This window comes from Xyrauchen texanus, chromosome 2 (assembly GCF_025860055.1).
Source record: "Xyrauchen texanus isolate HMW12.3.18 chromosome 2, RBS_HiC_50CHRs, whole genome shotgun sequence".
In the NCBI taxonomy this organism is placed as follows: domain Eukaryota; kingdom Metazoa; phylum Chordata; class Actinopteri; order Cypriniformes; family Catostomidae; genus Xyrauchen; species Xyrauchen texanus.
The window spans coordinates 37,741,995-37,764,471 of NC_068277.1; the positions used below are offsets into that span (position 1 = coordinate 37,741,995).

General features: G+C 37.5%; 3 protein-coding genes across 9 annotated transcripts; 1 reads left to right on the top strand and 2 right to left on the bottom strand.

Moving 5' to 3' along the window:
* Positions 1-175: 175 nt before the first annotated feature.
* Positions 176-2,854, bottom strand: si:dkey-23n7.10 (SPRY domain-containing SOCS box protein 3). 4 transcript variants are annotated; one of them, XM_052153225.1, is made up of 5 exons: positions 2,633-2,852; positions 2,278-2,444; positions 1,644-1,772; positions 846-1,036; positions 178-748 (listed from the first exon to the last, which is right to left on the bottom strand). In XM_052153225.1, exons 2-5 carry the CDS (start codon positions 2,435-2,437, stop codon positions 545-547), a joined length of 684 nt encoding a protein of 227 aa, XP_052009185.1. In that variant the 5' UTR covers positions 2,438-2,444; positions 2,633-2,852; the 3' UTR covers positions 178-544. The 4 variants fall into 4 exon arrangements, with proteins under 4 accessions (XP_052009194.1, XP_052009185.1, XP_052009203.1 ...); XM_052153243.1 differs by having other exon boundaries at positions 179-748; positions 2,278-2,428; XM_052153216.1 differs by having other exon boundaries at positions 179-748; positions 2,278-2,852.
* A 2,214-nt stretch (positions 2,855-5,068) lies between these two features.
* Positions 5,069-19,689, bottom strand: atg13 (ATG13 autophagy related 13 homolog (S. cerevisiae)). Of its 4 annotated transcripts, none has more exons than XM_052138809.1 (18): positions 19,605-19,689; positions 17,662-17,736; positions 17,469-17,549; positions 17,253-17,372; positions 17,084-17,130; positions 16,855-16,995; positions 16,422-16,462; positions 16,232-16,328; positions 13,226-13,324; positions 11,780-11,873; positions 11,176-11,274; positions 10,692-10,787; positions 10,413-10,552; positions 10,227-10,314; positions 8,328-8,405; positions 8,053-8,166; positions 7,248-7,376; positions 5,069-5,870 (listed from the first exon to the last, which is right to left on the bottom strand). In XM_052138809.1, exons 2-18 carry the CDS (start codon positions 17,728-17,730, stop codon positions 5,793-5,795), a joined length of 1,611 nt encoding a protein of 536 aa, XP_051994769.1. In that variant the 5' UTR covers positions 17,731-17,736; positions 19,605-19,689; the 3' UTR covers positions 5,069-5,792. The 4 variants fall into 4 exon arrangements, with proteins under 4 accessions (XP_051994769.1, XP_051994759.1, XP_051994776.1 ...); XM_052138799.1 differs by having other exon boundaries at positions 19,496-19,683; XM_052138816.1 differs by having other exon boundaries at positions 17,662-17,770; positions 19,605-19,659.
* Positions 19,690-19,927: 238 nt separating this feature from the next.
* On the top strand, positions 19,928-21,859 carry harbi1 (harbinger transposase derived 1). Its single transcript, XM_052138845.1, has 3 exons — positions 19,928-19,970; positions 20,408-21,103; positions 21,218-21,859. Exons 2-3 carry the CDS (start codon positions 20,434-20,436, stop codon positions 21,592-21,594), a joined length of 1,047 nt encoding a protein of 348 aa, XP_051994805.1. The 5' UTR covers positions 19,928-19,970; positions 20,408-20,433; the 3' UTR covers positions 21,595-21,859.
* The last annotated feature ends 618 nt before the right edge of the window (positions 21,860-22,477 follow it).

The following is a 22,477-nucleotide window of genomic DNA, read 5'->3' on the forward strand; positions in this document are numbered from 1 at the left end:
TGCAAACCGTTAGTCATTGTTGTGTTTGCATGTGTTATTCATTCTTATGTACAATTATTATGTTTCATTTGTTTGGAGACGTTTTTGCACACTAGGATGCATTGTTGTAACTACGTTACAGGCTTGATTGGGAACCAAACAAAAGCAGTTTTTCGAAGTCACCTTATTTACACTGAGAGAGATATGTCAAATCAGAAAAATAAGAACAAAAAATGCGCGTATGTGTGTGTATTTTTCAGCAGTTTCTTATAATCTATATCATTTAAAAATAAAGTTTTCAATAAAATGATGCCAAACACTTAATCCTCCTTGTTCATTTATTTTTGTACAGTTATATGCCTTAGATTTTGGGTATGCCACTGAAACAGGAGATCTTTAAAAACACCCTCAGAGCTTAAAGAGTTAAAATAATTTTTGAGGTAGATCTGAATCCCTGTTCTACAACTGAGATTCCTTGCACTGCACAATCCCCAGGAAGACTTTGGTTATTATTGAATGTAGGTGTGTAAACGGCATTGTAAATGAGTAACAGGTCAAGCCCTGCTTATGTATGTGCATGTGTATGTATTTGACAGAGCAGGGATTTGGGCAATGGTAATTCATGTGCATGTCTATAAGGTAAGAGGCACTGTGTGATGGTATGTATGCATTGTTCCTGTAGAGAGGACATCCTCTGGGTTCGCAAACCAAGCTGAAGCTCAGTTTCAGGGGCAGTAGAGCTCACCAGAGGAAACAGAGCCTTGTTGACCTGTGAGGAACACACATTTCTCAAATGCCATTAGCTTGTAGACAGAATCATTTTTTAAATATTCCAGTACATATTTTTGATGGGTTACTCTTTTTACCTGCTCCAGGCTGGTGAAGGCCACCCCGAGATTCACTCCATTTCTGTAAAACGTCAGTGTTCCAGCGCTCAAGTCAAGTAGAACACCAATGACTGTATTTCTTTCGTAAAAAGGCTCTGTGTATTTTTCACTCCTCCCGTTATGCCAGATGAAGCCTTTGTATGATAGACCCCAACTCTGACTGTCCATGCCTTCAAAACAAAGACACAGGACTATCATAGCAATCAAATAAATGCAGTTTCTTGCAAGTTGCTTTGGTTAGATAATATAGGGTGACCATATTGTGGTTGTCCAAAAAGAAGACACTGGGGCATGTCTGGTAACATTTTGCATACACACATTCAGTTTGCCGCTGCACGTGCAGAAAGCCAGTGGACGGGCAAGAGATAAAGATTTAAAGATTTTTAAATGGAAGGCTGCAGATGAGTAAGGCTATGTCCTTCATAGATCAGTCCTTCTGAGGCTGTAGGCTAGACTCCTGCTCAACACGCAATGCTAGAATGAGACAGACCTGTTTTTTTTTTTGCCTAACGAGGCTGCAGCCTTCCAATAGAGAAGCACTCTTAGTCTGTCGCTCTCTGTCAGAATAATCATGTATGGACAAGTGAACACGAAAACTGGTTGGAGTATAAAATACACAATGTATGAGAGTCCTAACTGCACGTCAATATGAAGAAAGCCAAATCCCGGACATTTATAGCCAATTTTGAAATCCTGGCCAGATTATTTCAGGACAAAAAAAGGTCACCTACAAATGGTTACCTATATCTCAATCATTTGGGAAGGGCATGTACTCACCTATAAGGTCGATGAACCTTTCCCCTGTGTGCAACAGTGCGTTTTGGGTACCAACGCCTACCATTACAGAGTTTCCGTATGGAGGCTCAAGGAATTCGATCTCCCAGTAATGCTCACCTTGAGTGAAACCTTAATGGGATAGTTTACCAAAAAATGTTTGTTTTCTCATCATTTATTCACCCTTGTGCCGTTCCAGATGTTTATGACTTTCTTTCTTCTGCACAGGACAAATTAAGATTTCTAGAAGAATATCTCAGCTCTGTAGGTCCATACAAGGCAAAAGACTTGTGACCAAAATTTTGAAGCTCCAAAAAGCACATAAAGGCAGGATAAAAGTAATCAATAAAAATCCAGTGTTTTTTTTCTTCTTTTTTTCTCAGAGCTTTAAGTTTTAGTCACCATTCACTTGCATTGTATGGACCTACAGAGCTGAAATATTCTTCTGAAAATCTTTGATTGCGTTCTGCAGAAGAAAGAAAAGTCACACATCTGGGACGGCATGAGGGTGAGTAAATGATAAGAGAACTTTCATTTTTGGGTGAAATATCCCTTTTACACAGACGTTTGTGTTATTCTGTTCTAATAAATTGCTTATTCTAAACAACAAATAATGACAACACTGTTCTGGGCTCACCTTTGGTCCCTCTGACCCCTGCAGTGCCCTGACTGTCCAGCAGAGGGCCGGTGTGAAAGTAGACGGCCTGTCGGCATGGAGACATCTGAGCATCAGGAGATTTAGTGTCTGGATCCCATTCCCAGTTTTCCCATGAGTGACCTCTAAAAGACTGTAACATTTGCTCTCTAAAACGGAAATATTTAAATGACCAAAACGAAATGCTTTTGAACGTGTCGCCGCCACGAAGAACAGCACTTAGTTTGCTGCTTTTTACCATTAAATTGTGTCATGTCGACAGACAGTTGTGAGTGTGGAGCAAAAACAGACATAAGCATACACTTCACGCGCTGTGAAGAAAGCATGCACGACTTACCAAGTGTACGTTAAGTTACGTAATCCGAAGTGGAATGAAAAAATAAACATCAAACTTTATCTTTCTTTTTTCTTCAGATTCTTGTAATTCCCCGTGGTTTACTTTTTAAGCAGGGTTATAACTAAAGGGTTGTAACTATGCAACTGTAGAGGTTTACAATTTTTTTTTTTCAGCTGGACAACACACACAGCTGGACGTCGGAAAGATATTGCACAACTGCTGTCAAAACAACCCTGCATGGCAGCCCGGATTTATCCTAATATGGGCTGTCTCGTTTGGAAGGATGGGTCCTCCGGAGGTCGCATTTGACGGCCGCATACGTCATCGAGGCTGTCTCGTTTCAATTAAAACAAAATAAAACGAATATTTTTTATTTTTTATTGGGAATGCAAAAAAAAAGGTTAACAACTGTATAAATTTAAGTGCATATACATAAAATGCATTGACAATAGATAACAAATATGAAAAAGAAAGACACATTTAAAAAAAATTTTTTTTAACGAGACAGCTTCGATGACTTTGCGGCCGACAAATGCGACACAGACTTCAAACGAGACAGCAATGGAGGTGGACGTGTGTTTGCTTTGCGACCACTTTACAAATCTTACTATGGGGAGGGGTTATCTCATGAATTATAATTAGGTAATGATGACGTTGCATGTTAACCTTACAGTCACGTGACGTTCTCTAATTAATATTCAGGAGCCGATCCTTCGCCATACATCGAGAAAACGAATATTCATAATCTAAGCCATAACCATAGTGGAATTAGTAAACTGTCCTACAGGAGACACGGTGTTCTTTTACCAGTTCTGATGCACAGATTAGGGTGGCCAGATGACTATGACAAACAAACTCAAACCTTATAATACAAATAACCACAAAGTAATCCTTTTTATTACTTATTTTCTGAATTTCTGTCAGAAGATGTGTCAATGATGATTCTTCTTCTTCAGAATCATAGGCATTGCTTGACCCTATTCAACCCCCTAAATTTCATGGCAGCCCTCTAAAAATCTGTGACTCTGCAATCAGCATGGAAATCACCAAGAGCTCTGGTTTGAAACAAGAGACGACTTTTGGGACATTTCTGTAAAGACTAACTATAGCACCAGCCAGTAGCATTTGAGTGCAGGCTGTGAAGGAGCATATAATTGATTTGACCCATTGAACAAATACACCCTTCACTGAATGAGGATCAGAATTTGTTGACTGACTGAAGGAGAGGAGGAGGTATGTCCATCGTTTACTTCGGTAATCTCACTCAGCAAGGAGAGACAGTGGCTCTGACAAAATAGATGAAGAGCAAAAAGGACTGATGACATTACAACGACATAAGGATGTGGTTGAATCATTATAATTATTTTTAGGCTAATATTGTCTTTTGTATAGTCAGTTCACGAAATTATAGAAATGTTTGTTGTCATTTATGTATTTATTATTATATATGTATTAATAGTTTATAATTATAACAATGTATAAATATTAATACATACTAATCATTTCTTAATAACCTTTAAGTCATAGTAAAATGTTAATATATATTTTATTTAAAGGTTTTAAAAAAATCATTAAATATATGTATTTTTAAAAGAAATCACCAAAGCTGAAATATTTGCTTGTTTTTCCATGTTATTTCGTATTAGTGTTAATTTAGTTGTATTACATGAAAAAAAAGAATAAGATTAACGTATTTCAATTTCATAACAAAACTCCATCAAATTGAATTGTCATCTTTAATTAAATTACATTTACATTACATTAAATTACATTAAAACCCATGTTTTAATAATTTAATTTAGTTAAACTTTACACAATTCAATTTGACGGAATTTGGTTATGAAATTGAATGTGTTAATCTTAAAAAGGCTCTGTGTATTTTTAGTCAGAAATATTTTCATTGCTTGCAGCTTAACAGCAAATGTGTTTTATTAGTCATGCCAATAAAGCACACTCAATTGTAAACTGAAACTAAAACATGTCTCTGAATGTGTATATGCCTTACCCTGCACACATGCGCACACACACGCACACAAGCTATATGCTCAGAATGAGTCTGCACACACTTCCTCATCTTCAGATACATATGCTCACTTTGACCACTGACCTTTAGTCAATTCTGCACTAAAAATGAATCTGTCCATTAGTAAATTGTACATTATCAAATTGAGCTCTGTCAATTCATTTTAATTTAGCTTTTCAATTCACTAAATAATAATACACTGTTATTGGTATAGTTATTGTTATTAGTATTATCTGTCCTTTGAATGACCAATTATTATTATTATCAGTATGTCAGAATTGTTTTTGTTGATTAGCTGAGCTGTGTTTGGGGAGTGGACATAGGTTCTTAAGGCACATGAATATTTCATTATGTAGGCCTGAGAAAGGTATGGGTGCTTATGTGGAGCATAAATACTTAAAAGGGAAAAATTCAGTCCTGTCTGAAATTAACAAGTTTATTACACAACATTTATATGCCATAATAACAAAGTGAGGGGGATAAAGAATACACTTAAAATAATTAAAGAAGTTCCAGCTCATAAAGGACTAACCAACATAAAGCTTGTGATGTAAAATCATAAAAAAAAAAAAAATAATAATAATAATATATATATATATATTACGGGAGTAAATACGGGAGTATTTTTCACAAGACACATAGTGATCATGAACTTTTCCCATTTAAAGACAGATTAAAAATTATGGTACAATGCATTTTTTTATGGCATTTATAAGATGCATGTAAGTGGAAATGGACTCACAATTCAATATTGTCACTGTTAACTATAGTGTCATTTATGTGTAAGCCTTTAAAAAGCGGACATCTCAAGTATTTCCTCACATGGATGTTGCAAAGTATTTTGAGACTTTAGATAATGTCAGTGCTACAGTAATCTGCTTCAGTGAGTCAGAGCACCGGGTGTGTTGTTTTGATGACAAAATAAAGGCTGGTATAGGTTTATACATTCATTACAGTGACCTTAATTTACAAAGTTCTGTTATCTTAAATACAAGTGTGAGCTTTTCATGTTGCTCTGTTCCTCTTTTTCCCATATGATGATTCTCTTCAGAGCTTATTTCAAAAGGCAAAACTGACATAAAACAAGGTTAATGGAGAGATTCAATGAAGTTCTAAAAATGCAATCTCAGCTGTGATCTATTGTAGGGTGTCCACAAATGCGTCAAACTCGTCAATGTTTTTCTCATAAATGGCCAGTTTCTCTGGAAGAGAGTCCTGCAAAAATGCATTTCACTGTGTGTTATAATAGGGCAAAACACTATACCAAACTAATCATAAACACATCACAGATTGTTATCATAAAACCTCATACTGAAGCAGCAAGCAGTTTGAACTGTTACCAAATTATACTGGACCAAACAGATTTGCTTTGTAACATTTTACATTAAAGGGCACTTTTTTGTCACCTGTGGATCTCAATCATATAGTGAAACAGTATTTTGCATATAAATATTTATAAAGATTCAGTCACAGCATAGTATATAGATGATTTTCAATAATTTAATAACTCTTTATTCAATTACCCAACCCTGCTTAGAGATATAAAAAAAAAATAGTAATCATGCCTATACTAATTAGGGGTGTGCAGCGAAGCCATTATCTGTATCTGTTGCTATGGCAAAATCATCTGTATCTGTATTCAGATGCAACCGGATTTGGGAAGAAGTGCATCAAAACTAAATAAAATTCCCATTTTAAATGCAACTCTATTACATTTATGTTTTCTATAAATAAAATCTGCCTTGTATTTGCATAGTCATAAAATATTATTAATAATAATAATAATTACTATTATTATTTTTATATTATTATTAGGGTTGTAAATAGATAATTGTTTTTAATCAAATTAATAACACAGTATGCCAATTAATTAATTGAATAAATCACAATTAATCGCATACATACATTGTGTAGGTCCCCTTCATTCAAACAAAACAGTGCCAACTCCCATCTCAGAATAGCATTCAGAGATGTTATACTTCTCACCACAATTGTACAGAGCAGTTATCTGAGTTACTGTAGAATTTGTCAGTTCAAACCAGTCTGCTGATTCTCTGTTGACCTCTCTCATCAACAAGGCGTTTCCATCCACAGAGCTGCCCCTCACAGGATACTCAAACCAGCCCATCTGACACCAACAATCATGCCACGGTCCAAATCACTGAGATCACATTTTTCCCATTCTGATGGTTGATGTGAACATTAACTGATGCTCCTGACCCATATCTGCATGATTTTATGCACTGCACTTCTGCCACACGATTGACTGATTAAATAATGATATGGATGATTGTTGGTGCCAGATGGGCTGGTTTGAGTATTTCTGTGACTGCTGATCTTCTGGGATTTTCACTTACAACAATCTCTAGAATTTACTCAGAATGGTGCCAAAACAAAAAACATCCAATGAGCGGCAGTTCTGTGGATGGAAACACCTTGTTGATGAGAGAGATCAACAGAGAATGGCCAGACTAGTTCGAGTCTGCTGAGTGTGTGCAACAACTATATGATTCTCAAGTCTTGTTTGCAAGCATTTTTCTTGCTTAATGGTTGAGTATGTTGTGTGAGGAGAATGTCTGCTTTTTGCCTCACCAAGTCTTCAGCCATAGATTGAGCACTGACATCAATGGACAGGCTTGCAAGTTGAGGAGGGTTTTGAAACTCTCTATAAAAAGTGCCCAGGTCCATTGGCAGAAGGTCATCCTTAGAGAAAGCTGGCTTCTATTCAGTACAAATGAACACAGAACCGGTCATAAAAATACTAATCAACCATATCTGGCTTTTACCATAAATTGTACATCTAGTATTGTGATTTTGTTAAAGATGTGATGATATAAACTTGGTTTTGCAAAATGGTTTCACGTATATCATTGCTGCCCATATTAAACAGCATGGGCTTCTCTTGTTTTTCATTCAGTAACATTTTTATTGATTTTTAGCTCAAGACTAGAGATTTGATCAACACACCAGAACAGTGCTGCCTGTCTTGCAAAACAGACTGGTCTCTTTGAGGCAACACCAACTTGATAGCATCAAAGATTTCTATTTGGTGTGGGATAATGCGTCACTCAATGTACTGTTTTTAAAAGCTAATATCAGATTAGTCTACTCTATATTTATTTAACATCAATCATCTGTTAGCTTTCTCAGGTCAGAGTCTAGGCTTCTTATCTGATATGTTTATTATTGACTTGTCTAGATGCTCTAACAAGGGCTTGATAAAAACCCCTTTTGTTGTCTATTCTTGCTTGTATACAGGATTTTAAAAACGTCTAGCTGTACTTCTCTATGTAATAATTCTTCTCAGTCTCCACTCACTCAGTGTTTAGCTGATTATAAAGATATAGTTACCGACACAACTTTCCACATTGTTTTTAATATGTGTTGGTGCACTTACAAAGTCAACCATGACAAAGTCATCATGTTGTTGTCCTCCGCTGAGGCTTGAGCTATCGGAGTGCAGGCTGCCTTGCATGGGGGACAATGGGGCTGGTGATGGAGGAGGGTGCACCTGCAAACAAGAGATAAACACTGTGAGAAGAAGTACATCTTTACTGCACAATAAAGCATGAAGAGACAGTGACAATGCACATAAAGGACATCTAATGTCTAAGTGAGTTTGCTCTATCTGCAACATAATGCAAGTCATAATTGTGCTTTTGCTTTTTATACCATTGGGTCATTCTCCTCCAGGTCAAAGACTCTTGGAGCAAACGCAGCAAAAGGGAGATCTAGATTGGCCATTGTCACCTGAGTTACACACAAACACATCCAAATTAATTTATTTTGCCATGCGAACATGAAAGCAAGCTATTTTGTGAGTGAGTGTGCATGTGTGCAGTATCCTCAACCACCACCAATGTGCAGCAGCCACCTGGATGATGCGACAGCAGCCATAGAGAACCAGAACACCCATACCTGCTATTGGTGGAGTGATGTAGCCATTCATATATTAATAGAGGATTATTAGGAAGCCATGATTGAAAGAGAACAACAGGAAAATGTGGGGATTTTTTAATGACGACAGAGAGTCAAAACCTTAGTTTAACTTTTCATCTGAAATACAGCGCCTTTTTACAGTATGGTCTCCCTGTCACTATACTGGGGCATTAGGATGTACACAGATTGCAGGATGAGCACCCCCTGCTGGCCTCACTAGCCATGCATTTCCCCATAAAATCTCCCATCCAGGTACTCTGTTTAGCTCCAGATTATATATTATCGAGCATTTGGGGTTTGAGTCACAGATACTATGAAATGGCAGTTCCTTTGCATCTACATAAAAACACATGCTAGACAAACAATACTCTCCAAAATGTCCCAGTCAGCCTAAGAGTGTAGTCTGAACAATTTCATATTGAACAATGTTGCTGAATTACGAATTGCCAAAATGCATTACAACATGAATACATTTTCCAGTTAGTGTTAAGATTTATTTTAATTTGCTGTTTGCTGACTTTATTTATGCGGTGGTTTTTGCTGTTTTTTTGTTGCCACTGTTAGTTAGTTGTTTTGTGATGGTGTTAAAGGGATAGTTCACCCAAAAATTTACATTTTCTTATAATTTACTCTCCTTCATGGCAAAGATATGTTCTTCTGAAGACAAACAACGATTTTTAGAAGAATATTTCAACTTTGTAGGTCACAAATTGTGACCTGAACTCCAAAAGCTCTAAAAAGACTTGACCATTTCAGCATTAAAGTAATCCATCAGTCTCCAGTGGTTTAATCTATGTCTTCTGAAGCAATCCAGCTGATTTTGACTCCTTTTTCACTGTACATATTGCCATTGCAGTCTCTAGGCATAATCATGATTTCAAGCTCGATTAGCTCAACATTGATTTAAACACTGGAGTCTAATGGATAATGTTTATGTTTCCTTTATGGGATTTTGGGGCTTCAAATTTCTGGTCTCCATTCACTTGTGTTGAATGGACCTACAGAGCTGAAATATTATTCTAAAAGTCTTTGTCTGTGTTCATCAGAATGGGTGAGTAAATGATGAGAGAATTTGCATTTTTGGGTGAACTATCCCTTTAAGAATCATCCTTTTACTTACAAAGGTTTCTTAATTTGTCACTGTTATTGAGGTCAGTCTGTTAATGGGTGTATGAGTGTCTGTATCAACCAATTGCATTTATTGTCTTGCCTTACGTTTCTTTTTTCAGAGACAAAGATTGTAGTTAACTTGAAATCAAAATCATATAATCATATTTAAGAATGAAATGTAGACAAAATTAATTTCTTGTACTTACAATTGATCATTAACAGTACAAAAAATCAGTAGTTGCAACAAGACTTGTTTTAGAGGAACAAAGTATTTTGCATTTAGTGAACAAACAGTGTAATGTGTACAATTATTAAGACAGTTGTTGAGAGAACTCATCACGTAGCCTTGATTTTTAACTTCTTCAACAATACTCTTTTTACAGTGTATATGGAAAATGAAATAAAATGTTCATGATATTTTGTCTACATGAACTATTCACAGTAATTACATAAATAATTGTTTATTAATGGTCTAAATCCAAGTTATTATAGTGTAACACACATATTTGTGTGTATTCTGACCTGAGTGGTGGCTTTGTTGACAAAAGCTCCTACTTTTCTTGTATAGGTTGTCTCTAGCGCATTTGAGGGTGACACACGCTTCACGTCACTAACACACAGACACACAAAGCATGGAATAAAATATTGTTAAAATGAGAAATAAGAAAAAAATATTGAATAATAGTTTACATCTCTTCACACTCTCACCTGATGCAAGACGTGGGTGGAGCCTGCTGCTGTGACTCTCCGGAAGGGAATGATTGGATACGACCATGCTCGGCATTAGTGCCATGATTAGGATGAGCCGGCACCTGTGGAACTCCACCCTCTTTACCTGGCACAGCCATCTAGGAAGAGAGACACACATGGCCACTTTAGCAAGGAAAGATGTGCAAGAAAATTTCCTAGCAGGTGATCTACACCAAAGGGCATCAAGGGTATAACTCAATTTATGATAGTGAGCATGTGTGCATATTTGTGTAGAACCTGGTTAGGATGTGCAGCAGCAGTACAAGCTGGAGGATGGCACAAATCCACAGTGCCCAGGGCAGGAGTCTGATATGACAGACGAGAGCTGTACAGCTGAGAGAGAGAGAGAGAGAGAGAGAGAGAGAGAGAGAGAGAGAGAGAGAGAGAGAGACTCATACTACATAGATGTCACAATAGGTCAATAGCCTTTTCAAATCCAGTCATGTATAAATTTCACTGCAGAGCAAAAGGGACAAGAGAAGGTATCTCAGCAAAAAAAATGTCAAGCAGGTAATCTTAGAGAAGGCAGCAGTAAGAGATCAAAAGATCTCTGGACAGGCCTGGGCAGATACTGTATAACCCTTTTAATAAAACAGTAATAAGAGGTTATAAAGGAGAAGCAGTGGAGTAGAGGTTACAGTGACAGGCCAGACACACTCTGTAATTATTCTAGCAGCTGCATGCATGTACACACATAACTCACACACACTGTGAGACTCACTTGCTGTGAGATGCCAAGCCCCATGAGGGGAACCTTCAGCGTGGCCATCAGAGCCGTCTTAGGTGTCTTAAAGTGTGCCTGACTTACAGTGCATACACACTACATGCACACAGAAAGAAAGAAAGAAAGAAAGAAAGAAAAATAAGGGGAACAGCAGAAATGAAAGCACTACCACAGGAAGAGAAAGTGAGGAGAGATAGAATCTGGTGGCATGGTAACAGAATAGGCAGTACTGACTAACTGTGGTCTTATATGCAGGGATACCACAAAAGAGCATTATGTGGAAACTTAAATAATAAATCACACCAAGACACCAGGCTAACCAAACATAGTGAAAAATGAAGAAAAAACACTGCACTCCACTGGGACTTTACTATATCATGAATGGAGGAATACACAAGCCAGAATATCATATAAACAATGAGAGGTGTTCATCAAGGAACTTCTGAACGAATCTCAGGATAAAACCATTATGAGAGGTTAACAGTTAACCTCTCAATCACAGGTTGTGCTGCACCTGTGCCGATGCTTCACCTACACAAGGAAACTGGTGAAGAGTTACTACTGATAAGACAAATGGGAATGTGCCAGCAAGGGGTATTACCTGTGATGGTGGGGAGGTGGAAAAGGATGTAGTGCACACTTCCTGTGAGTCTTCTATTCCTGCATAGGGCCCTCCCTCATCCTCTCCAGGTGCTCTGAGAGAGAAAAATAGGAAACGAGATGGTTATAGTTCACCTAAAAATGAAAATTCTTTCATCATTTACTCACCCTCATGACATAACAGATGTGTATGACTTTCTTTCTTCTGCTGAACACAAAAGATCTTTAGAAGAATATCTCAGTTCTGTAGCTCCTCACAATGCGAGCGAATGGTGATCAAAACTTACAGGCTCCAAAAATCACAAAGGCAGCATAAAAGTAATCCATACGTATCCAGTGACTTAAACCATATCTTCAGAAGTGATATAATATGTGTGATTAAGCAACAGATTAATAATTAAGTCATTTTTTACAACAAACCTCCACTTTCAAATTCTGAAAGTGAAAGTGGAGATTTATAGTAAAAAAGGATTGATATATTGATCTGTTTCTCACTCCAAGTGATTGGATCACTTCTGAAGACATATAGTGCTGTGAAAAAGTATTGCACTATCCTGATTTCTTCTGTTTTTGTCTATATCTCATACCAAATGGTTTCAAAAACAAAATCTAACATAAAAAAAGGCAATCTGAGTAAACACAAAATATCCACCCCCTGGATTCGAACTTGTGACTCCAGTTGTGGTAGTCAGCGTCTTTACTTGCTGAGCTACCCAGGCCCCCAACCAAAAAGACTTTTAATAAACATAACACAACATAAAAGTGCTTTTCAGCATAACAAATACACACGTCAAAACACAAACAGCTCTATGACTCTCTCTGGTGTCTCCGGCTCCTCCATTTCTCTCTCTCCTGCTGACAGGGGCAAATCAGAGCCAGGCTTGCATCTTCACGGCCCGGCCACGCCCCCCTCCTCATTACACATACACATTTGGGATGGCATGAAAATGAGCAAATGATGAGAGAATTAAAATTTTGGGGTAAACTAACCCTTTCAGGAAGCACAACACTATTAAGAGAGTTGCCGGTCTGAATCCCTGTTTTAGAAGTGTGTAGAAGTGAACCAATTACTAGTGGACTGCTGGTATTAAAGGGTAAGACTTCATTTACACAATCGTGTAAGTCTCAGTCACCTCTGACATTCAGTGTACTGAAAAAAAAACACAATGAAAGTGAATCATAACTGAAGTTAACATTCTGCATAAAATATCCTTTCGTGCTCCACAGAAGAAAGAAAGTAATTCAGGTTTGGGACAACAGGAGGGTAAACAAATTTTTCGATGAACTATCCCTTTATGAATTTAATTCCAACTCACCTTGAGTGCTTGAAGAAAAATAAAACACATTTAAACCTTAGGCTCTATGTATACTAATACAAATATCTATATTTGTGATATTCTGTGATATATCTGTACTGTGACTATACTTTTTGTTTAATAAAACTCACCTGACGCTGCAGGGGTGCATGTGAGCCATATTAGCAAAGGGACGCTCCACAAAATGATCAATGATGATACCCATGATGGGGCCTGTCCTCTCAAATTGCCTGTGAGACAACATACAGATATAAGATCTAATATATCACACTAACCGTAATGCCCTTTTAGTGATTTGTAAATTATATTCGCCCTTTGCTATAATGAAAGCACTACAACTACACATTATTACTACTATTATTATACACACAAACTACTATTATTATAATACACACAATTTACCTTGTGAATTTAATTTTTTTTTGAAAATGTACAGAAATTTCAAATCAGGTGATTGCAACACTCTCCAAAAAAGTTGCAACAGTAGAGTGTTTACCACTGTGAAACATCACAATTTCTTCTAATAACACTTATTAAGCATTTGGGCACTGAAGACACAAGTTTGTTAAGTTTGGAAAAGTTTAAGTTAATCCTCCATTATGTAGGTCTTTAGCTGCACAACTGTTCAGGGTATTCATTGTCATATGTTGTTCTTAATAATGCCGCACACATGCTCATTTGGAGACAGGTCAGGACTGCAGGCAGGCCAATCTAGCACCCACACTCTGATTCACAGCCATGCACTTGTAATTCAGGCAGAATGTGGTTTGAAGTTGTCCTGCTGGAAAATGCAGACACATTTGGACAAGATGGTGCTGGATGGCAGTATATGTTACTCCAAAATTTTTATATATCTGTCATTAATGGTGTTCTCACAGATGTGCGAGTTACCCATGCAGTGGGCACAGACACACCCCTGGCCCATACAGACACTGGCTTTTGGACCTGATGCTTCTAACAGCTTGGATGGTCCTTTTCCTCTTTGGCCCGGAGAACACAACAGCTGTGTTTTTGAAAAACTATTTGAGATGTGGACTCTTCGAACCAAAAAACAGTTCCACAATTCTACTTTCCATCTAAAATGAGATTTAGCCCAGAGAAGTCGGCAGTGCTTCTGGACAGAGTTGATGTAGGGCTTCTGCTTTGCAAAGTGAAGTCTGAACTTGCATCTGTGGGTGCAGCGGCAAATGGTGTTGACTAGGGCTGGGACGACGCGTCGACGTAATCGATGACGTCGACGCAAATAATACGTCGACGCAAAATATGCGCGTCGATTCGTCAGACCAAAACAAAGATGGCGGCGCCGGAGAGTAGAAGCAAAACGAGTGGCTCCTCAGACTACCAGAAGTGCAAGGCGGCACGCACTCGTTCATCTAAAGTGTGGGAATTCTTTAATTTAAAAGGAAAAAATTATGTGATATGTCGTCTTTGCAAAATGGAGATGGCTTTCCATTCTAGCACCACGGCAATGCACCAGCACTAGGGCTGGGATGACGTCGACGCAAAAAATACGTCGATGCAAAATATGCGCGTCGAATTGTCAGACCCAAAACAAAGATGGCGGCGCCGGCGCCAACACGAGTGTATCCTCAGACTATCAGAAGTGCAAGGCGGCATGCACTCGTTCCTCTAAAGTATGGGAATTATTTAATTTAAAAGGAAACAATTCCGTGATATGTCGTCTTTGCAAAATGGAGATGGCCTTCCATTCTAGCGCCACCCGGTTGCAGCTGCAGATGACAGAGCACCGTAAGTTTTTTTCAACTCCCCACTTTGCACTCAATGTTGGAGTAGGCTATAATACGTTGTCGACACCTAAAGTTTTCGCTTATAGCTATTAATAATGCGCTTATAGCTATGAATGTCGTGAAAAATACATAGAGGTCACTGACAACGCGCTGACAGACAGGACCAAGCAGGTAACATTTAATAAAGTCTCAACTTTCAAATTTGGACATTCAAAGAAAATTAAACCATAAATAGGCCTACTATTTTGTGGCTCTTTAATGTGTCGTGACAGATTGCCTCAGTTAAAGCTGCTCGTGAACCGATCATCTTTTCCTTGGTTAATTTATAGCATCAAATAGGCTAAACATGAATGTAGCCTACATCAGAAGGACTGTTGTTTTAACCGCGGAAAGATGTCAGTACAGTAGCCTACAATCCATTATTCAAATTCAAATCCACCGACGTTAATCTTCTCTCTCCTGACTACTTTGTCGGACAAAAATGGCGTATTATGATTGATTGATCAGATCGCCAGTCAATCAAACTCCCGGCAAATGTTTTTTTTTTACATTTTATACACCCCCACCCCCGATGAAACCGGTATTACCGGTGTTGTCACAAGTCGATTAATCGAATCGAAATCGAATCGGACTGGGAAAAAATGAATCGTTAGATTAATCGATGCATCGAAAAAATAATCGCTAGATTAATCGTTTAAAAAATAATCGTTTATCCCAGCCCTAGTGTTGACTAACAAAGGTTACTAAAGTAATCCCAAGCCCATATTCATGATATCCATTACAGATGAATGATGTTTTTAAGTTTTGACGTCTGAGGGATCAGAGATCACATGCATTCAGAAGGGGTTTTTGTCTTGCCATTTACACACCGAGATTTGACCAGATTCCTTGAATCTATTAAATATATTGTGCACTTTAGAGGGTGAAATGCCCAAAATCCTTCCAATCTGTCTTTGGGGAACATTGTTCTCAAAGTGCTGGATTATTTGCTGAAGCATCTGTTGGCAAGTGTACAAGTCTGGGACTATCTTTGCTCTTGAAGGACTAGGCTGTTTTTGGGAACTCCTTATATACTATGACACGATTGCCTCACCTGTTTAACATTTCCTGTTTCAAATTGCCTTGTATTCTAACTCGTCAAATTGTTATTAGTCTTTAATTGCCCACGTCTCAAATTTTTTGGAGCATGTTGCAATAATCTGATTTTAAATGACTGTGTTTTTTGAAAATATAATGCTATTCACAAGGAAAAACATCATATGTTTAGTTGTAGTGCTTTCAATATAGCAAAGGGTGAATCTAATTTACAAAGCACTCTTCATTTTTCATACTGTCCCAACTTTTCGGAATTGGGGTTGTATGCTGCATACAGTAAACTGTAATGTATACCTTGAAGACATGAGGGCTAGGTTAGTGCGGTAAGCACAGGACAGAGTGATAGTGCCTATCGGTGTGCCCACAATACCCACTCGCACTGTCTGGAACCCTACAATGAGAAAGAGAGCGAGAACATAAACACAAAAAAGATTTGCCATCTTATATCTCTTTAAATAATTGTTCTCAGTAAAAATAACATTACCTTCCCCAAGACCTGTCAGCTGAACATTCCCAAAATAAATCCTACAAAAGAGATTTTAATAAGATAGTTATAAAGATCCTGTGATAATAAAGAGGTTCTATGAAATTATTTATTAGGTATTATGTGACTTTGTGAAGTGTAGAAGTGTGTGTAGAGTAAATCTGTGTGTAAAAAAGTGTGTTGTATACACTAAAAAGAGTGGTAACCTGCATTTGTTACCTCAAGGATCTATCTTAAGTTGATCTAACACATCAAATGTATATTGTTCGTGTTACCTAATCTGTCCGTTTGATTAAGTCAGATGAAATACAATTTTTGACTGGAATAAAACAAGTTAATTTAGATGCATCCACATGAAACACACTTTTATGTTAGCTAACAATTTTTTTTATAGTGTACAAGTGTGTGAGACCTGAGCAGATGTATGATGTACCTGTACAATATGACGTAATCGTGTCCTTGTTTACGTGAAAGCTTGTAAGCAGGTGTCACCCTGGTGATGGCCAGTAAAGACTTGAGCAGCAGAGACAGCCGATTATAAACTGTATAGGACACTTTATTGTCCTTATCACACCTGGAAATATAATTTACTATAAGCAATAAAGTATTGATAAGGTATAAATTGACTTGATAATGTATCTATCTGTAGAGCATGTGCATACTTTTCATTCATTTCCAAACACCATGTTTCCAGCTCCATGGAGTCGCCCTGCAAAGGTGAACACAACAATAATACCCAAGTAAGCACTTCTTTACTAAGCGAGCCGTTTAATGTATTTTTTATTAACATACTAGTATCAAATCAACTGTGAACTGAAAGAAGTACTAAACCTCTGAGGTTTTGAGGGAGATCTCCACACACATAGACCGCCCGAGGCCAGGCAGCTGTCCGGCAAGAGCTTTTTTTGCCTCATGGGTCACCTCAGTGATGTCTTTTATTGCCAGATTAAACTGAGAGAGATCATTAAACACACACAGATCTGATATTAGCTATGACATAAAGGAAAATATGGCCTTTGTCTGAGGAGTGTCCTGGACATGTTTTACCCAGTCTGAACCTGTTGGTGATGAAGATGAGCATGTGCCTGTCTTTTCCCCAAGTCGGGCTTGAACTATGATTTGCACTGTCTGAAAGACACACATCACAAAAGGGAAATAATCACCCTGTTGACTGGGATACCAGCTTTCAAAAATGCAGCCTTTGTGTTATTATTATTATTTGAGTGGTCAATGAAGATACCTTCAATGCAAAGAATTTTATGAATTTATCCAAGTCTTTCTTGTCCTGTGGGCTCAGATCAATATCCATTGTCACCTGAGACACAATATAAAGCAAGAGAGCTTCCTCACTAAGCAGTAAAAAAAAAAAGATGCACAAAATATTGAAAATCAGATCAAAGTACTGGTAAAAATAAACACAGACAGATTATAGAGAGTGATGTAATTTAACTGTCTAAGCATTTAAAAATGTACATAATGAAAAACAAGACTGAGATGCAAACTCATGAGAGGTGAAAATAGTGAGAAAATTATTGGCTATGAAAAGTTTGGAATACTGTACATATTTTGCTCTTATGGAAATAAATTGGTACTTTTACTCACCAAAGTGGCATTCAACTGATCACAATGTATATTCAGGACATTAATAACGTGAAAATGTACTATCACAATTTGAAAAAAATCATTCTTAAACTACTTCAAAGAGTTTGCATAAAAAAATCCTCCACGTGCAGTAATGACAGCTTTGCATATTCTTGTCATTCTAGCTGTCAGTTTGTCCAGATACTCGGTGATATTTCACCCCACACTTCCTGTAGCACTTGCCATAGATGTGTCTGTCTTGTCGGGCACTTCTCACCTTACAGTCTAGCTGATCCCACAAAAGCTCAATGGGATTAAGATCCTTAACACTCGTTTACAATTATCTATTGTCCAATGTCTGTGTTTCTTTGCCCACTCAAACCTTTCCTTTTTATTTTTCTGTTTCAAAAGTGACCTTTTCTTTGCAATTCTTCCCATAAGTCCTGCACCCCTGAGTCTTCTCTATACTGTTGTACATGAAACTGGTGTTGAGCGGGTAGAATTTAATGAAGCTGTCAGCTGAGGACATGTGAGGCGTCTATTTCTCAAACTAGAGACTCTGATGTACTTATCCTCTTGTTTAGTAGTACATCTGGCCTTCTACATCTCTTTCTGTCCTTGTAAGAGCCAGTTGTCCTTGAAGACTTTAGTGTACACCTTTGTATGAAATCTTCCATTGTTTTTTTTTTGTAATTTCAAGCATAGTATAGCCTTCATTCCTCAAAACAATGATTGACTGACGAGTTTCTAGAGAAATCTGTTTCTATTTTGTCCTTTTTTACCTAATATTGACCTTAAGACATGTCAGTCTATTGCATACTGTGGCAACTCAAAAACAAAGATGATGTTAAGCATCATTTAATGAATAAAATAGCTTTCAACTGTGTTTTTACTATAATGGCAAGTGATTTTCTAGAATTCAATTATCAATTTATCATGACTACTCAAGGATAAGGTGTTGGAGTGATGTCTGCTGGAAACTTTTTTCAAATAGTGATGGTGCTGTTACATCAGTAATGTCCTGACTATACTGTGTGATCAGTTGAATACCAATTTGGTGAATTAAAGTACCAATTTCCTTCCGAAACAGTAAAATCTTTACATTATTTTAACTTTTGGCCGCCAGTGTATATTTTCAGTTGATTTGTTTGTTGTATTTAAACGTTTTTGCTGTGTTTTAAGCTTTGTTTTTAAGTGTTTAAGCTCATAAAGTAAAGTAACATTTCCAGTTATTTTAATGGGGATCATGTAGAGAATTTTACCAAACAATTTGGGCAAATTAGCTTCAGAAAAGGTTACTGATCTGAAAGGCGAGCAGTTTGCATCCCTAACAAGAACTCTGTGTCAACTTAAAACCACCATCTCACTCGATTCTGAACGGCAGATTTTTAACACAGTAGACCTGCCATTTGTTAGCGATCGTCAGTATGTCAAGGGACGTAGCAACTTGTGCAGTCAATGCTAACGCTTTAGCAAAACAAGCACGTACTTACAGCTCATCACAGAGTCGAGATCAGCTGTTAACTCTTCAAATACGATATTAACGGTGTCATACACTGATGGCTGACTGTGGGTAACGATACAATACTATCTAAAACGAACCTCTATGTTTCAAGAATCACGTCATATGTCCAAAACGTCCCACACTGACAGGCGCCCCATTTTTGTTTATTTTGCTTGTTTGGCCAGGTCAGGAATGACGTGTTCGCTTTACCGATAAAACGACGCCACTTTCGTTATATTATGAAATGTGAATGTTAAAATTCAAATAATAGCTTTACCTAAGTACATAATGATTTAGCTTTATTTATTTTTGTCATGTGAATTATTTTAATTCGTATTCCGCTATCTCAAAATGTAATGCCAAATCGTCTAATTTAAATGTCGAAAGTGCATCTCGTTAACAGGAAAACTGCGACGTGACGTCACATTTCAATGTCGGCGTACGCAAACAAACTGTCTGTGCTGGTAATGAACAACGTGTTTTAAATTAAACCAGATCGTTTTAAATAGTTTTATGCCTAGATAAATATAAAATTAAAATTTTCAATGTTATATAATTTCTTTCAAGGGTTGTTTGCGTTCGGGTTGTCTAAAATATTACAGTGAGTTCGATATACTAGCATAGAACATGTAACTAGCTCACTTCAATTATGTTTTCTAAATGCTGCTTTAATGTGCGATGTGAACAAGATATTATCGGGATTATGTTTAGCAGCCCTATGTTAAATAAGTAAAACGAGGCCCAAATACACTTTGCTGTAATTCACTGCTATTAGATTCATATGTATCGTTGAAAACTAGACTAATTTATTTGAGTGTAGTATTGTGGTTTTGTTATTGACATCACATTACAAGACTTTTAATTTCCCTTACTGACATTCACATGTGCCATTTGACCACAGGTCCTCCTGAATGACTGACGCGTGGAATGGCACTCTCTATTGCCATCCTAGACTGTGACTTACTGCTGCATGGTCGTGGGCACAAAACACTTGATCGATTTGACATTGAAACGGTGTCAGATGAGTTTCTGCTGACCACGTTCGGTTTCCCACGTGAGTTCATTTATTATCTAGTGGAACTGTTGAAGGACAGCTTGTTGAGACGCACACGGAGGTCACGAGCTATCAGGCCAGATGTACAGATACTTGCTGCCCTGGGATTCTACACAACTGGGTCCTTCCAGAGCAAGATGGGAGATGCGATTGGCATCAGCCAGGCCTCCATGAGTCGCTGCGTTTCTAATGTCACTAAAGCACTGATTGAGAAAGCACCTGAGTTTATTGGCTTCACCAGGGATGAGGCCACCAAGCAGCAGTCCAAAGAGGAGTTTTACAGAATGGCAGGAATTCCTAATATCTTGGGTGTAGTGGATTGTGCACATATAGCCATTAAAGCACCCAACGCAGATGACTCTTCCTATGTAAATAAAAAGGGATTTCACTCAATCAACTGCCAGATAGTATGTGATGCCAGAGGCTTGCTGCTTAGCGCTGAGACACATTGGCCAGGCAATCTGACAGACAGAGCTGTTTTTAAGCAATCCAGTGTTGCAAAACTTTTTGAAGAGAAAGATAATCATGAGGGCTGGCTTTTAGGTGAGGCCCCTAGTTTTGGTATCCATTCTCTTTTAAAAAAACAAAAAAACATTTCTGAATAGTCTTGAAGTATTATAATGTGTTAGTGAGCCTTTAATATTTTCTCTCATGCAGGCGATAACCGTTACCCTCTAAAGAAGTGGCTGATGACTCCGATGCAAAATCCAGAGTCCCCTGCTGACTACCGCTATAATCTGGCCCACACGACCACACATGAAATTGTGGACCGCACATTCCGAGCCATTCAGACACGTTTCCGTTGCCTGGATGGGGCAAAGGGCTACCTGCAATACTCCCCAGAGAAATGTTCCAATATCATCCAGGCCTGCTGCGTGCTACATAACATTTCCCTGCAGTCTGGCCTTGATGCCTGGACGTTTGAGAGGACTGAGATCACAGACCAATCAGAAGAGGATGTCGATCCCACTGACACTGTTGATCCAGAGGCTTTGAGAGTTAGACAAGAACTTATTCAAAACCATTTTGGTTAGGACAGAATATGGGATTCATTATTTCCCGATGCTGTATGCTTTCTTCTAATATGCTGTTGTCTTCCTGTATGGCAAGATTTTGAAGTTATAATTTGTACTCTGTCATGGTCCTTATGAACTTTATGTATGAATTTATTTAGTTTCAGGAATGAACACCATGATAAACAAAAGAGGAACTGTTTTTTTTTTTTTTGTTCAGTTTGAGATTTCTAGTTAAAAATTATAGCTCTGCAAAATGAAGGATCAATAACTCATCACAACAATAAATAACATAACATTAATGCAAAGGATATCATTATTTTAAAAGTTGCTTCAAGTACCTTTAAATTGCTGTCATTCCAAGCAAATTTCTTGCAAATTATTTATTTACTGATATGTTTTCACAATGCTAACTAGGAATTCAATTAACTTATCCACTGTTCAGCAATGTTGGGAAGCTACTCAAAAAGTAATTCACTACAAATTACTAATTTTCTAAAATTTTTACCAGATTACTGACTTTAATGATTACTTCATGAAAAATGTGATCACATTACTGATTACATCTAATTTACTTTCTAACACTTCACAGGAAATCTTTTGTTTTTCTGCTTGACTAATTAAAAAAAGAATGTCTATATTTTCACTATCCATTGACTCGTTAAGTGGTACAGTACACGCCCTTAAGATGTCACAGAAATTCAAACAGTTGTTCATATTAATGTAATTCATGTTTTAAATGCATTCTACATAATATTATTTTAGAATTATAGTATGTGTAACCAAAGTCCCTTACAAGGAAAGTCAGTCCACTTGCTCCCAGGCAGCTATTTCCTATGTAAACAAGTGGCATAAAGTACAATGTGGAAAGACCAAAATCTCCAAAACGGTTGATCAACATTAC

Bases quoted from the DNA above. Each gene is read 5' to 3' on its own strand.
- si:dkey-23n7.10 (XM_052153216.1), bottom strand. From the start codon at position 2,536: ATGGTAAAAAGCAGCAAACTAAGTGCTGTTCTTCGTGGCGGCGACACG. The intron at 1,773-2,277 runs GTGAGCCCAGAA...TATCCCATTAAG, and splicing joins AGGGGTCAGAGGGACCAAAG to GTTTCACTCAAGGTGAGCAT. The intron at 1,037-1,643 runs GTGAGTACATGC...TTTGTTTTGAAG, and splicing joins AAGGTTCATCGACCTTATAG to GCATGGACAGTCAGAGTTGG.
- atg13 (XM_052138809.1), bottom strand. From the start codon at position 17,730: ATGGATATTGATCTGAGCCCACAGGACAAGAAAGACTTGGATAAATTC. The intron at 16,329-16,421 runs GTAATGTTATTT...TTCTCATTGTAG, and splicing joins GCTGACAGGTCTTGGGGAAG to GGTTCCAGACAGTGCGAGTG. The intron at 13,325-16,231 runs GTATACATTACA...GTTGTCTCACAG, and splicing joins CTAGCCCTCATGTCTTCAAG to GCAATTTGAGAGGACAGGCC.
- harbi1 (XM_052138845.1), top strand. From the start codon at position 20,434: ATGGCACTCTCTATTGCCATCCTAGACTGTGACTTACTGCTGCATGGT. The intron at 21,104-21,217 runs GTGAGGCCCCTA...TCTCTCATGCAG, and splicing joins TCATGAGGGCTGGCTTTTAG to GCGATAACCGTTACCCTCTA.